We start from the raw sequence: 15242 nt of genomic DNA on the forward strand, positions 1-15242 counted from the left end.
TCTGAAATCTGCATAGTGCATCTAGGAGATTTCGTTTGTGACTTCAGGTCTCCCTATCTTCGTTGTTTTCTATATACCCCACGGATTTAGAAAAATTTGTAGGTCCTCCAGTGTCACATAAAAACTCTTTCTTTGATTTACACCAATCTTATACCTTTTGTTTCTTGGCCTTAAATCTATCTAAAGATTTATATTACATAAATGATGTCACAAAAAATATTACTAAATTCAAGACAAAAGTAAATTCAATAAAGGGGAAATCATATCATCAACATGTGAGTTGTGACACTGATTTGAAGCACCACTCACTCTATAACTGGTTAAGCAAATAGGAGATATAAAAACCACTGCTGAAATATTTTGTGGGTCCTGATAAGGAAATGAATCCTCTTAGGTTTGATTATTCCCAATTAACATGTATTACATCTACATAATATTAATTGATTTTAACATACATCAACATATATGATATATGTAACCTAAAATGGGTGCGCCCTTCATTTTAATCTTGAGCCTCCTTCTCTTTGCGCTCCATATATTAGGGTAGTCCGAGTACGCCTGAACATCACCATCATCAACAAGAGGTCTGATGGAGGGTCAATCCAGATCTTAATGCTGAGCTTATAATGCAATCCTTGAGCTTTTCCTCTGTCATTTTATCTTCCTTCTTTACCTACAAAAAGAAAAAGCAATTTGGTACCTTTTAGAGAAAAATAGAGAGTTGTTCACAACAATATATGATGATTAATATAAACCTAATACTGTCCTATTCATTTTATGAGGTAATTGTCTACTTGTTCTTCTTCTTATATTAGTTGTTGATCATTCTTTGAGTTAGGAGTTGCTTCAATTTTTTTTTTTGTTGAACAGAGTTGCTTCAATTATGCAAGAAAATAAATTATTTAATTAAGTTATATGTATTTATTTTTTATTATTGTTCTACCTTTAACTTTAGGACCTAATAAACAAATCAAGATCGATGATTCAGATCATGAACCTAACAAAAAATCCGCAAAAGCTAACACATCACTACCAAGTTACCTAACATGACCTCGACTTCGACCTCGACCTCAATCTGCTGTATTAGAACTTGATATCTGAGTTAAAGTAGATAAAATGAAAAATATTTCTTATTTCAAATTTTCTTTAAAGTATAATAAAAACTGAAGTATGACACTATCACCGGAGAGGCAAAAAGTCAAATGTTTTAGAGAATAACTACATTTTGGTAAAAAAACACAAATAAGCCACCGCATAGGACTTGACTGATAAATAATGACTTTGAATTTTATTTATTTTTCTTTTTTTTTTTGTTGAAAGAATGACTTTGAATCTTGGACTAGTGACTGCTCTACTTTTTTGGTTAGCTGACATTTAAATTTGACAATTGGATTTCATGGTAATAAAACATTATTGAACAATAACTAGGTCCATTAGTGATATTTTAATTCAAATATTTTGATAAAAAAACATGAAACTTGTAATTACTATTAATTAAGATTCAATTAAATTATCATTCTTTTCATTCTTAGATGTCATATAAGAAAAGAAAAAGTATGGTTGAGACATCATTATTTCTTTAAAATATCTTATTTTGCAGCTACCAAACAATCCAATTCTAAAAAAAATCTAAGATAGGTCATATGGTATTTTTATATGATTGATGTATTAACCATTTTTTATTCTATGCTTTTTATGGAGAAACAAGAAAAACGTTTGGTTGCTTTCATCACTTTAACCAATTAATTATATGCATAGTGCCATTAAGTTAGATCTAATAATATTGTAACTTGTAATGATTTATCTTTGAAGTTTAATATTGTCAATGAGTTATTGTGTTTGTTGTATTGATTGTTCATCTACCTAATTTGAGTGGATTTATTCCAAGTGATAACTATATAGCTATAGCATGTCTATTGGTTTTATAAAAGCAAAATTTCTAGGTTATTCAGAATATAAATATAAATATGAGAATTAGTCGTCTTGAGAATATTCACATGTGACTTGATACTTTTAGACTAACAAATAGAAAACCCTATTAGTTCAACAAAAAAAAAATAGAAAACCCTATTAGTTCAAAAAAAAAAAAAATAGAAAACCCTATTGAAGTATTTTTTACCATTTTGATGACAATATTCCCAATGGAATAGGTTACAAACTTTTAGGCAACCCATGGTGGGAATGGGTGGGTATTCGACTCTAACCTCCAAAGCTCGAACAGACCTCTTTTCACACTTATATTGCATTATGCATACAATTTTATGTAGCGTTTTGTTTTTTCTAGATCATCATACTTGAAATCTGGCTCAAAGTCTAACTTGGAGTTAAGTCGGACTTGAAAATGTTTATTTATGTATAAGTTGTAATCTCTAAATTGTTGATTCAGACTTATTGTAGATTCATTTGATTCAAATATAGAAAACTTCGTCTGAAATATAATTAAATGAATATTATGTTGTGACTAAGACAAGTCATGTATAGATGAAGACGAACAACACTTACTGAAGTCAGATTGACTAAAGAAACCCTTATATATAGATGCTTATAAAAATATTTTATAGTAATTTATATATTTTGATGTTAAAGATGTAATGTTACTCTCTTCATATGCCGAATTCAGGATCCATAAAATAGTGGGTGGACTCAATCCTCAAACAAAGGCAACCCTGACCCTGACCCTGACCCGCCCATCTCATTTATATTTCTGAATAAAAACTAGCCTCCCCCAATCTTAACCCTATAGGGCATACACCTAATCTAGCACTTGAGTAAGCCTTTTTCCAATTTTTTTTTTTTGTTGAACTAGCCTTTTTCCAATTTAATACAAGAAAGCTGAGCTCTAGTGGGTTTGGCACTTAAGATATTGATTGTGTTTGTTTATACTACTTTATCTGTTTTATTAGGCTTAACAAAATCAAACAATTATGGTTGGGGAGAATGATCTCAGATCTATTATATCATTTTAATAATTTACTATTTTAATAGTAGGATATTTGACAGCTCCTAACATTATAGTAGTTTAAACTCATTCTACTGGAACATCTGGCCAGGTGTCTCTCATCTATTGGAACATCTGGCCAGGTGTCACTTGGGAGCTTTTGGATATCAAATATTCAATTTATAATTAAGAAATAACATCTCATCGAAAAAAATTAAGAAATAACATATACACCATCCAACTAACTTTCTTAATTTTTAGTTTTCCCATGCAACTCAAACTAGGCTACTAGCCAAGACAGAATTTTATAATTTTAAGTAATCAATATTGGTTTATTCCTATCAATTGTGTGAATGGTCAACAAGATCTTTTTAAAAACTCGCAAATGTACGAAATGAGTCGGTCAGTTTATGGCTGATCGATAAATGAATTAAATTTCTCATATTAGAAAAGTTTGATTCCGTTTAGTCTCTAATTTACGATTAATTTGTCTTTTTAGTCTCAATAAGTGCCCGGCAGTTCGAATTGTCTTGCAAGGACTAATAAAATTTTAAAATTTTCTAAAACTACTCTTGGAGCCGGGCAAAAACAAACTGTCGGACACTTATAAGGGTTAAAACGGCGAGTTGTCACAAATTAGAGACTAAAACAAAATTAATCCTAATAAAAAAACATTAATTAAAGTAATGAAAGTAATAAACTTACCTTGATGAAAATTGTAGTCAAGATATGGTGTGGTTTAATCTGATCTAGAGAACCAAAAGTGATCTCAAACCCCAAAGATTCAATCAATCGAAGAACGTCACCTCCTACGCAATTGGAACCCTTGCATGTAATTTTCACTATAAATCGTTTTTCTTCCATTTTCTCTATTTCAATCTACAAGATTCAGTAAAACAAAACATATTTATTACCACAGAAAGACAAAAGTTGTAAGTCTAGTTTCCATCTAAAAAATCATAAAGTACTATTATTGTGTTCTGAAATTCATCGCAAGTTTTACATAAAAAATATAAATAGATTGTTGATTGAAGAGTACATATGCAGCTCTATAAATTAAATCGTCAATTAACATAATAACTACAAAAAAAAAAAGTTCAAAGAATTAAGAGAAATGTTTCAGGTTCTTTTCTACAGTTTTACTCTGAGTTTCGCTCAGAAAATTACCGCCACATATTTCTAACCCCGTTCATTCCTCCAGTTATGTAGACACCCAAAACACATTCTTCCCATTTGGTGACTTGGGCCCGCCATATGAAAAATTTATCTAACTCGCATGTATAATATTATCTTTTTTTTTTTTTTTTTGTTGAAAATGTATAATATTATCTCTAACATTATGTCTTCCAAAACAAAAATATAATATCCCATCGTCCACCTTTTCCATTATTAGACAACACTATTCCAAGATTGATCAGTTAGATCCAGAAGTAATTCTTCCTCAAAATCATCCAAGTAGTAGTTCTTAAACTACTAATAGTGAGAATTATTTACTTTGATCAAATGTCGGGTATTAGCAACCCTTTATGTTGTCTTCTAAATCAATTCAATTTTGTTAACTAAGAGAGTCGGAAAAATATCTAATTACTTTATGTGTCCTCTAATAACAACGGACTATAAACTTACATCGGGATTCTATAGTGTGAAACTTTGAATATAAAAAACTCTATAGCTCCTAGTTTATGTTGAAGTCTTAGATTTTCTGATGGGATTATGTGAACATAATTGTTCTATTAATTGATGGGAGACGTCGAGACGAATAGATAGATCTACTACTTGTAACTTGTCTCCGAAATTAAGATTTTTATAGGTGAATATAATCTAATTATTCATAAATTAAATTCTGATTGACACCATAGGTTAGATGTCGGCTAGGTAATCTGTTTACCTGATTACCCTAAAATAAATCGATATTAAATAAAAATTATTAAAATGAAATCGGGTTAAATTTATGTTAGCTCTCTAAACTAGGGCGATGGCGCCTTTTATCACAGGAGGTCACAAGAGATTCCAAGGGTTGTGATAGCTACAGAGGGAGCAACCATCATGAAAAACGATTAGGATTTGGCTGGAAATAAAGGAATCACGACATTCTTTTAATAAGTGCGAAATCAAACACGTTTATAGAGGGAGAATAACCAAGCAACATGTTATTTGTTGGAGTTCCGGAGTGTGAAACAACCAGGGGGACTTAAGTAAGATAGTAGATGACGATAAAGCAGGCGTAAAGAGAGTAAAAGAAGAAGCATGAAAAAATTAAAGGGCCGTTTTGAAAGCTGATGATGGATAATTTTAGTTAGTTGGTCATCATCAGGGGGCTAAACTAGAATTAACCACCAATTTAATTAAAAGGAAAAAAGAAATTACCTCAATGATTTGCGGCCTGCCTTTCTTAGCTGCTATGGTTGCTAAATTACGCGGGGTGCCATCATTTCCAGAAGAATTATCATCTTGGAAATGAGTATCTCGAGGAATTTTAAGTTGTTGTTCATCCAATTCTTCCTGAATCCGTGCAGTTTCTTCTTGCATGTTTTTTAAGTAAGACAGAGCATCCACTAATACAGATCTCTTATCCATCTGTTCTTCACAAAATTTCAAGAAATTAAAACTTACCCATTATTAATTACTACAATTTAAACAAAATTAATCAATACCCATCTCTTAATTTTCATCAAAAAAAATTTGAAAATCGAAGAAGAAGTTGAAGAAATATGGAGTAGTACCTTAGTTATATTAGGAACAAGAGCACGTAAAGAAAGTAATTGTTGACTGAGTCTCTTCCTTCTGTTTCTCTCTGATACCAAATTTTTACAATTTAAAGTTCCCCTTTTGTTAGATTCATCTTCAACTTCTTCTTCTTCATCATCATCATTATCATCTCCTGGTGATCCTGTGTTGGTATTCATTGATTGCTGTTGATGATTATGGTAATTTATTTCACTGGTACTTGATGAGGAATTTGATATGATAATGACATCATCTGACTGAAAAAACTGATCAACAGCAATACTTTGAGTAGGACTATCTGGTGTGATATTGAGGAAAGTATCACATTCATCTTGTTCTGGTACGGTTGTTAGTGATGGGTAGTAAGAATCAGAAGTGGGTTTATCAGTATTTGGTTGTTGTGGTGGTTGTGGTGGTGGTGGTGGTGGAGGATTATCAAATTCATGGAGGTCATCAAGGATTGACTGTAACTCTGTTCCAGGTAAATCAGGAAGAGGGTCTGAGTAATTTGTGATGGTGGGATTTGAGAAATTGAATAGAAATTCATCAAGCATTTGAAGATCTTGAAGTTCTTGATTAAAATTAGATTGATGATGATTATCTTCTAAATCTAACCATGATGAAATTGTTTCAAGAATTTTGGGTTGTGGGTTATTCATTTCTTGATGAATGTCTTAGTTGAAGTACTATTGACTGTGATCTACTTACTATATCACCCTAGTTCTCTCTCTCTCTCTCTCTACTCTATCTCTCTAGCCAGTTTGGATACTGGTATAAGGTGAGTAGAGAATTAATGGGTAAAAGAGAGGAAGAATTGGGATGAATATATGGTAAATTGATTTAGATATGTCCAAAAAAGTTGGTGAGAATTCAATTAAGGAAATTAAGTTTGTCTGTTAATCATTAATAGTTTTAATTTGATACTAATTACTTGCTTGAGTGACAAGTGGTGATTCTCATAGTCTTTCTTTAAAATCTATCAAGTTTTAGTCTAGGTTGGTTGGCTATTTTGTTGTTTTGGAAATTAGTTTAAGAGACAATGTATCCCACAAAAAACTCCCATACCTTTTGAATATTCAGAACTTGCCGTTCACTTTATCACTTGCTCACATTGACTAAAATTTGGGACTAGAAATATTATTAGACTGCATACCGATGTGTTATTGTCAAATGTGACTTGTCCTCAAGGTAGGCATATCATGATCATCTTCATAGGCAGCTACTGCCACTGAGGTCGAAATCAAGGAGTATCTATTCGATTTTTTCGTGATTTTTATATCCCTTGATTATATAAAGTCGATCGCATGGGTTCGCGATCCTACAAATGTATTGATTATTTCATAAAAATAAGTTTTATCAATTGTTCTCGTTTTGATCAACACAATCTTCCTACTGGAGTATATATTTTTTTTCTCTTTGTTAATCTTATTTCTCTTGTCTAGTTTATGTTCTCTTCTCATTTCTACTTTCCTTTAGGCATTGATATGGCCAACCAAAACAAGAACCCTAAAAGAGACTCTTTGCACGAAGCGCCTTCTAACACCAGCGAGATTCCATAACACAAATGGAAGACCAAATAGCCCCATTAACTAACCTTGTTCTTGGACTTAATGCCAATGCCCCACCTCTTAATTATCGAAACAATAGGGTACCCCGTGAAGTCGCTCTGGAAAGTGATGATGAAGGTGACTACGAGCATGTCGTTCAACATTGGGGGCGTAGAGCACATACCGTGGTTAATAGAGCTTCTATGGGCGTAGATAGGAATTGGGATCAAGGTATTGAGGTTGAGGTTGGGGGCGTAGAGCACATACCATGGCTAATTGAGCTTCTATGGGCATAGATAGGAATTGGGATCAAGGTATTGAGGTTGAGGTATCTGAGTTTGGGGCATGCTTGCATCCAGAAGAATTTCTAGATTTGATTTACAGGGTCGATCAATTCTTTGAATGGAAAGACATGCCAGATGAAAGAAAAGTTAAGTTCGTGAGCTTAAAACTCAAAAGGCATGCCCTCGTTTGGTGGAAGCAAGTCCAAGAAATGAGGATATGCAAAAGCAAGGAACACATTAGATCATGGATCACATGTGGTGATGTCAAAATTTGGCTTTTAGGTTATCATTCCGGATAAAGAGATCGCTGCTTCTAATCTCGAATCTTTCTTCCTCTTCTAGAAGCAAAACTTACAAGAACCTCGAAAATTTCCGCTCAAGTTAGTAAAGGAATCTTACAGTCAAGGAATTGAATTGGAAACAAAAATTAGAGATCGAATCTTTGATTTATTGGTTATGTTTGTGCTTACCTTATTTAACGTGAACCTGTTGTTATTTTTTTGGATCGTTTAGCCAACTCTTGATAACGGCCGTGATGAGGCGGCGTAGATTCAACGTCCAAGAATGACTATTTCATAGTCGTAAGATATTGAGTTCCTTATTTGGGTTCATCCCTTATATTTGATTGATAGTATTGCTGATCTTGTAGATTTTTTAGGGAACTTTCACCCGAGGAATTCTTTGAGTTCCAAGTTATTTAGATTTTTGATATATTTTCCGCCCCATATCTTGGTTATGATTCAAGCTTAAGTCGAAAAAATATTAGACACGCTTTATCGGCTCTACTTTCGCAGACCTCCTTTACTTCTCCAAAATCCAGGGCAGTCCTCATTGTATTTGAAGCCAGAGCAAGGCTAGGCTCCTATGATACTCGTACAGACTGTTGGGTTATGGTGTCACCTAATGTTCTAAGCAGAATGTCAGACATCTAATACGGCTAACACTAGTATCCTCATGATCTCATGCATGAACTAATAACGAACTAATGGGTTAGAGATTTACCTAGATCGCTATTCCCACGAACTAAACTGATCGCCTTATCTCGATGATCAAGAGCTCCCATTTTAGCTCCTTTACTTGAGACACTCGAGAAATAAACTTGATCTTCCCGCCTTTCAAGTTAGCTAGAACTATCTCTGACAGTTAGATGAATAACACCTTTCTTGTTTAGACTAGAAGATAGCAGGGACTTCTCTCAATCTCTCTCTTCTTGATGTTGCAGAGATAGAGATTCTCTTGAGAAAATTCCAGATCTGTTTGTTTTCTAATGAAGTCCTTATACAGGACTCCAAAAGTCAAAATCCCATTCGGAGTAAGATTTAATATCGACCATAAACGGACATTTGAGTCTAACTCAAATTGAGATTCCCAGATGGGATGTCTGCCCCGTCTAAGACGTCCACATTAGTGGCCAGGCACCCTTGCTGTTATGCCCAATCGGGGTTAATGTGAACAATACGAGTAATCCAAGACAAGCAATAGGAATAATAAAGAACAATCAAGAACAGAACACAGAGATTTACGTGGTTTGGTTGGTGAGACCTACTCCACGGCGACAACGGCGCGATGATTTCCACTATGATAAGCAAACAAGTTTACACAAGAGATTCGTGAGATTGTGCCTTACTGATATCTCCTTAGGGTTTAGTTTATATAGCCACTAAACCCTAATCCCACCGCCTCACCGACTCTCTACAACCGACAGTATACACAGATAACACTAATCACCGACATAAGCCTAGCTTCAGCATCCTAGCTCTGTCTCAGAGTCCAACTCTCCTCACAGCCCTGCTTCGCATACCAGCTTTGTCTTAGTAATCAGCTCTACTAACGGGTCCAAAATTCGGCGCCGAGACCGAAGGTCTCGGCAGGTAATTACCATTGCCTTGTAAATGGGTTGGCGGGTCGTAAACCGGGTTCAATACCAATCCATATTCGAGTCACTTCTAACACTTGCCTAAATGGGTTGGGCCTGGTCAGCCACTGATGGGTCATGAAAATGTCCCATCTAAGTCGGTTTCGAGTCTTTATTGTAATAAAATGGTTGGTTTTCGTGATTTGGTGTCTTTTGCAGAGTTAGGTGTGAAAAACGGTTAAAAACGAGGAAAAGATGCATAAAGGGTATTTTAGTCATTTGGAGTCAAGGACATTCTGGTAATTTGGCCAAGGTCATTGCGTGGTTGAGAAGTAGAGGTCGAGACGAGTCCGTAGGAGAAAACAGAAGTCAAATCGGAGTCCGGAAGAGTGAGATATGCATAGTCAAAGTTGGAGTCAAACAATGTAGACTGGTGGGACACTTTCGGGCACCATTCTGGCTGGTGGGATAATAGCAGGTGACGTGGCACTAACCGGACAGCAGCATGTGGTCCCTCTTTTCACTTTTAAGCCCTTCGAAAATTACTTTTATACCCCTCCTTTTTGTCTCACTTTATGTTCAACCAATAAGAAATCATTTCTTGAGTAGAAAGCAACCCTAACTTCCTATTTTCACCCTCTTTCTCCCATTTTCTCCCAATTAACTCCTAAAACCCTAGCCATCAACCCATCTATAAATAAATCTCTACCTCTTTCATTTCTCTCTAGACTTGAAAACTCTCTCAACTTCCTCTTACCTATTCCCTCTTACCTATTTCTTTCTCCAACCTATTTTCTCTACCAAATCCATCTTTTTCATTCTTTTTTCATCTTTCTCTACTACTTCCTCTCTACCACTATTATTCTTCCATTAATAGTCTTCTCCTTCTTCCTTCCATATTCTTCTACCATCTTTATCTCCTTTCATCTCTTCTTTCCAACTTCTTTCTACATCTAATTTCTTCCTTCTCTTTCTTTTCCTTATTTGGGTGCAATAAAATAGCTATTACTTGGAATTCTTGAAGAAAAATTCTTGAGCACAAATGGAGCAAATCTTGGACAAATTGGAGATACATGGAGATATGGAATTTGAACATTCTTGGTGATTTCTTTCCATTAATTTCTTAGTATTTTCATTTATTCTATAATGTCAATGAATGTTACTCTAGATTTCATGTATAGTTAATTTAGCAATCTAAGGTTGTGAATGAAACCCATTTTGGATCTTTGTAATACTTGTTCTTGATTAATTCAATCCCTTGATGTGCTTTAATGTCGATTGATTGTTTATCTATATGGATTGGATTTTCTTTCCATTACTCATGCCTCATAATTAGATATTTCATACTTTCGTTAAGTTGTTAGATGGAGTATGCTTTTTAGATGATGAATAATAGTTAAGCGATCCGAATCTCTATAAGGAAGAAAATTAGAATTAGTAATTATAAAATTGTTTTATCTTGAACATCATCCGGAATCCAAATAGTTCATTATATTGGATACCGAGTAAATACAAAAGAGATTTAAGTAATTAAGTACTTGTTTTATAAAGTGAAATTATGCGGTGGATTTTATAACCTTAGATATCCTCTTACCTCTCTCTTAGATAGTTTAGTTAGTTTTATTTATTTTCTTATTTCTTGCAAATCAATTATCAAATTTATGAAGCGGGGTGTGTGTGTGCTTTAGTCTAAGTTAGTTATTGACATTTTGATTATTGGGCTAAACTCGCCGTCAATATCCGAAGTTACCTACCTATTCCATGGGACGATTTCCCGATTTACAAATTATACTATAACTTGACCCCGTATACTTGCGGGAATAGACCTATTTTTAGGCCCACCAAGTTTTTGGCGCCGCTGCCGGGGATAGGTTTAGTAGTTAGGATATCGTTTGTTTGTTTGTTCATTAGTTTAGCGTTAATTTCTTACTTAGACATTTTTGCTTTATTTGTTTTTCTATTTTCTTAATTGTATTTTTTTTAGGTACCATTTCAAGGAAATAGCCAGAAGAGACATAAGAGCGAAGGAAAGGAAGGAATCAAGAAGTCAAACGAAAAGTCGATAGTATCGCATTCTATCTCTTCCTTCTTACTTTTGTGCGATTGTTTAGTTCTATAATTGTTAGTTCCCATTTTGTGTTTATGTGTTACCATCTTTGAATACTGTGAGATCATGACCCGTTCTTATAACGGTTGGCCATTCGATGTTGATGATGATGAGCTTGTTTCGAGGATTCCTTGCACTAACCGACCTGATATGACCTTAGGTGAATACCAAAGGATGTGTAGGGATGCTCCGATTAGTGAGGGGAATAGACCATTTGAGCCTGACCGATCTCGTATGACCCTAGGAGAGTACCCATGGATGTGTAGAGACGATCAGATTAGTGATGGATATGGTCCGACATCAAATATGTATGAGAGACCTTATATTTCACACTATTCTGAGACCAATGATTTTAGAGGCAGGTATGATCCTAGTATGTACGGTGAGAGTTATTATCAAGAGTCTTCATTTAATTACACTTGTGAGCCTTATCATGAAGAGACTCTTGAAGATAAATCTCAATTAGAGTCTGTGAGTCGTCTGACTGAAATGATGTTACAACTTGAAGAGACACAAGATCGATTTGAACAGACGCAGATTCAAATGCAACAAGAGTTACATCAGAGGTTTGAGTCTCTAAATCATCAATTAGAATCTCTAAATCATCCATTAGAGATGATGATGTCACAGTTATTAGCCGACGGGGAAGGGGTTTTACCACCCCAAACTCAAAAGGGTACTAGGTCCGATGGCGAGGGTAATACGTCTAACCCTAGTACTAAGTTAAATGTCGACGAATCAACTGAGATGACCCAAGAGCTTGAACAAACTGATAACCTTGTTGTCTCGTTTCCTCACTATGTATCGTCTCATCATGATAGGACTATATTAGACTTTGAGATTTAGGATGATGACTCTATGAACAAGTTTGGGGATGACACTATTTTGAACTTTCCGATTTTCGACACTTGTAAGGAGTCAGTCTTAGATGCCGTACATGATGCTATAATTGATTATGAAGCTTTAGATGCCTTTGAGGACATCGATGACATAGTACCTAGAGACATGTTGGATAGTTTGTCAGACCATTTACCTAAGGAAACCATGGACTTTGACTTAGTCCCTGAGCCTATTGCCTTACCCTTAGAGTCCAGTTCAACCTTTCACGTGATCTCAGACTCGGTCGTTGATCCCTTTTGGGACATTTCAGACCTCTTTCCTAGAGTGTCTATGGACATAGTGGATGTTCAATCCACTAAGCTTCCAGATGACTTTTTGCCTTCGACTGACCTCTTAGCCTTTCACTTGTATGTCGATCCTTTTGACGACTTCTTAGTCGTCACCCCCAGCATTTATGCTTACTTAGTGGACCGTGCATCCACTAAGTTTGGGGATGACTTATTTTCTTCAATTGTCTTACTTGCACTTTATGGTTTGTACACAGTTGTGAGACGATTACCATTTGTATATAGCTTTCTTTGGGTTGACCCCCAAATTTTTCGTCTTTTCCTTAATGATCGTTAGGCCGATTGAGATGGGTCTTGATGTTTGTGGGTATCATCACTGGAAACCCTCCACGAGACATAACTCGTGTTCTTGTGTGAAATCAAGAGAATCAAAGGCTAATTGCATAGCTCAATGCAATCGTGTATACCCACGTTAGTGGTAGATTTGTATGTGGTCATGTCTTTTATGTGATTCATTCTCATGATATTTGTTGATATTTTAGGAGCAATTCTTATATGTTTTACTTCTAAGGCATGGTTTGTTCCAAGTTTGGGGATGTCGCGAGCATGGCATCAACTTGGAACCTATTTATACATGAACCTTGGTAGTATCATCTTTTATCTCCTTCGGTTATGGTAATATCTCTCCACTCTTCTCTTTAGATTGACGAGCCTCTTTATCTTTTGGTGAGTGTATGCTTAGAACATTAAGGACAATGTTAGTTTTAAGTTTGGGGATGCGGGATATGACCATAACCGATGCATGACCATGGGTTTCAAAGACAAAAGGGTTCAAGTTAGCCAAAATTTGAAAATTTTTGAACATTTTGAGTAGATTTGCATGTGATTGTAGTTATAGTTTTAAGAATTTTGATGCATATGTGTCGAGTTGATGAGTTTTGCGACTGCTAATGGCCTTTGCATGAAAGTCGAGTCTTTTAGTGTTTGTGTTGTGCCATGTGAGTGTCATCTTAGTGAAGAATAAACATTTCTAAGAGACCTAGAGTAGTCATTAGTGGAGACTTAACCCATGTGAGAGCTCTAAGCCTAAATTGTCATTCGAGTGTACTCTTCCGCGCTAACTCCGAGTAGAATGAAGAGCTACTAAACCTCGTAACTTGTAAAAGAGCTCATTTGATCTCGTGTGCTCAATTTCCTTAGCCACTAGGAGTGACATTAGGATAGCGAATTAACCTTGCCCTTGTAGTCCATGAAACCCAATGAGAATGCCAACTAGAGGAAAGCGGATACTCCATCACCATCCATCATCTTATATCCCGAGAATGAAGACATGAGGTAAAAGAATGAAGAATGTCAAAAGCAAGTATGAAATGAAAAGTTGATTGCAAGAATAGAGTTGTGTGTGTTGTATTTTGTTTTGGTTGGTTGAATTTGTGTTATGAGAAAAAAAAAAGAATGAAAAAAAATGAAAAAAAAAGTGATATGAAAAAAAGAAAAAGAAAGAAAAAGAGTGAAATAAAGTGATTTTTGTGTATGTTTGAGCATGTGTTAGCTCTTTTGTGTGAGTGATGTGATTGTATATATGTGTTGGTGTTTTTGTTCATGAATAAGTATTCGAAGCAAGAAACAAATGTTGAGATGCTTAAGAGGTTCTACCATAATGAAGAGGTCAAAATTCTCGGGAATCCACCATCATCATCCATCTCTAGTATCCGCTAAACTTTAGAAGGCATTTTTAGAGGGTATAATGGGTGAGAAGGGCGAGTGAGCTTCCCCACTCTATTTAGTGGCTAATTCCTTTTCGAAGATCATTTGTTCCAAAATGTTGTCCTCACCCCTTTTTATGTGTTGAGTTCAAGTTAAGTGATCACACTCACACATACGAGCGAACCATTCTTGAGTGATTTCATTTTTGGAGTGTATGTCCGTGAGGCCGAGGTCGAGGCGAAATGTACTAACTTGGGAATCAAGGTTTTGTGACTTCGGAATATAGATGTACTCATTATGGTATGACACTTGCATTTTAGGGTAAGACCATTAATGAAGAGATCTTTAGCTTTTACATTAATCAAGGTTTTGTGACTTCGGAACATAGATGTATTCATTATGTTTTGACATGCTTAAACCCTTCACTATATGAATATGTTTATCTATGATTTGGATGTTGGACCCTTTTGTTTTATGAAAATGATGCTTGTGGGTGTCATCTATGGAAACCCTCACGAGACCACACTCGTCTACTAGGGCAACCTAGGGGTTTAACGGCTTGTTGCATACGCTAAATGCAACCGGAATGCCTCCGAAAGTGAGTTAGGTTTTTCTTTTATTTTGTTTTGCTCGAGGACTAGCAAAATCTAAGTGAGTTAGGTTTTTCTCCCAATTAACTCCTAAAACCCTAGCCATCAACCCATCTATAAATAAATCTCTACCTCTTTCATTTCTCTCTAGACTTGAAAACCCTCTCAACTTCCTCTTACCTATTCCCTCTTACCTATTTCTTTCTCCAACCTATTTTCTCTACCAAATCCATCTTTTCCATTCTTTTTTCATCTTTCTCTACTACTTCCTCTATACCACTATTATTCTTCCATTAATAGTCTTCTCCTTCTTCCTTCCATATTCTTTTCTCATCTTTATCCCCTTTCATCTCTTCTTTC

General features: G+C 35.2%; 1 protein-coding gene across 2 annotated transcripts; it reads right to left on the reverse strand.

The window, feature by feature from the left end:
* Positions 1–289: 289 nt before the first annotated feature.
* On the reverse strand, positions 290–6606 carry LOC147543899 (uncharacterized). Of its 2 annotated transcripts, none has more exons than XR_015223927.1 (4): positions 5662–6464; positions 4712–5515; positions 3644–4668; positions 290–673 (listed from the first exon to the last, which is right to left on the reverse strand). XR_015223927.1 is itself a non-coding variant. In XM_086637406.1 (4 exons), the coding sequence occupies exons 1-4, from the start codon at positions 6322–6324 to the stop codon at positions 575–577; spliced, it is 1146 nt and encodes a 381-aa protein (XP_086493532.1). In that variant the 5' UTR covers positions 6325–6606; the 3' UTR covers positions 290–574. The 2 variants fall into 2 exon arrangements, 1 of the variants encoding a protein (XP_086493532.1); XM_086637406.1 differs by having other exon boundaries at positions 3644–3817; positions 5306–5515; positions 5662–6606.
* Positions 6607–15242: the final 8636 nt, after the last annotated feature.

Source organism: Eschscholzia californica, unplaced genomic scaffold (genome assembly GCF_041429995.1).
Source record: "Eschscholzia californica isolate CP2 unplaced genomic scaffold, dmEscCali1.0.p SCAF_4, whole genome shotgun sequence".
Lineage (NCBI taxonomy): Eukaryota > Viridiplantae > Streptophyta > Magnoliopsida > Ranunculales > Papaveraceae > Eschscholzia > Eschscholzia californica.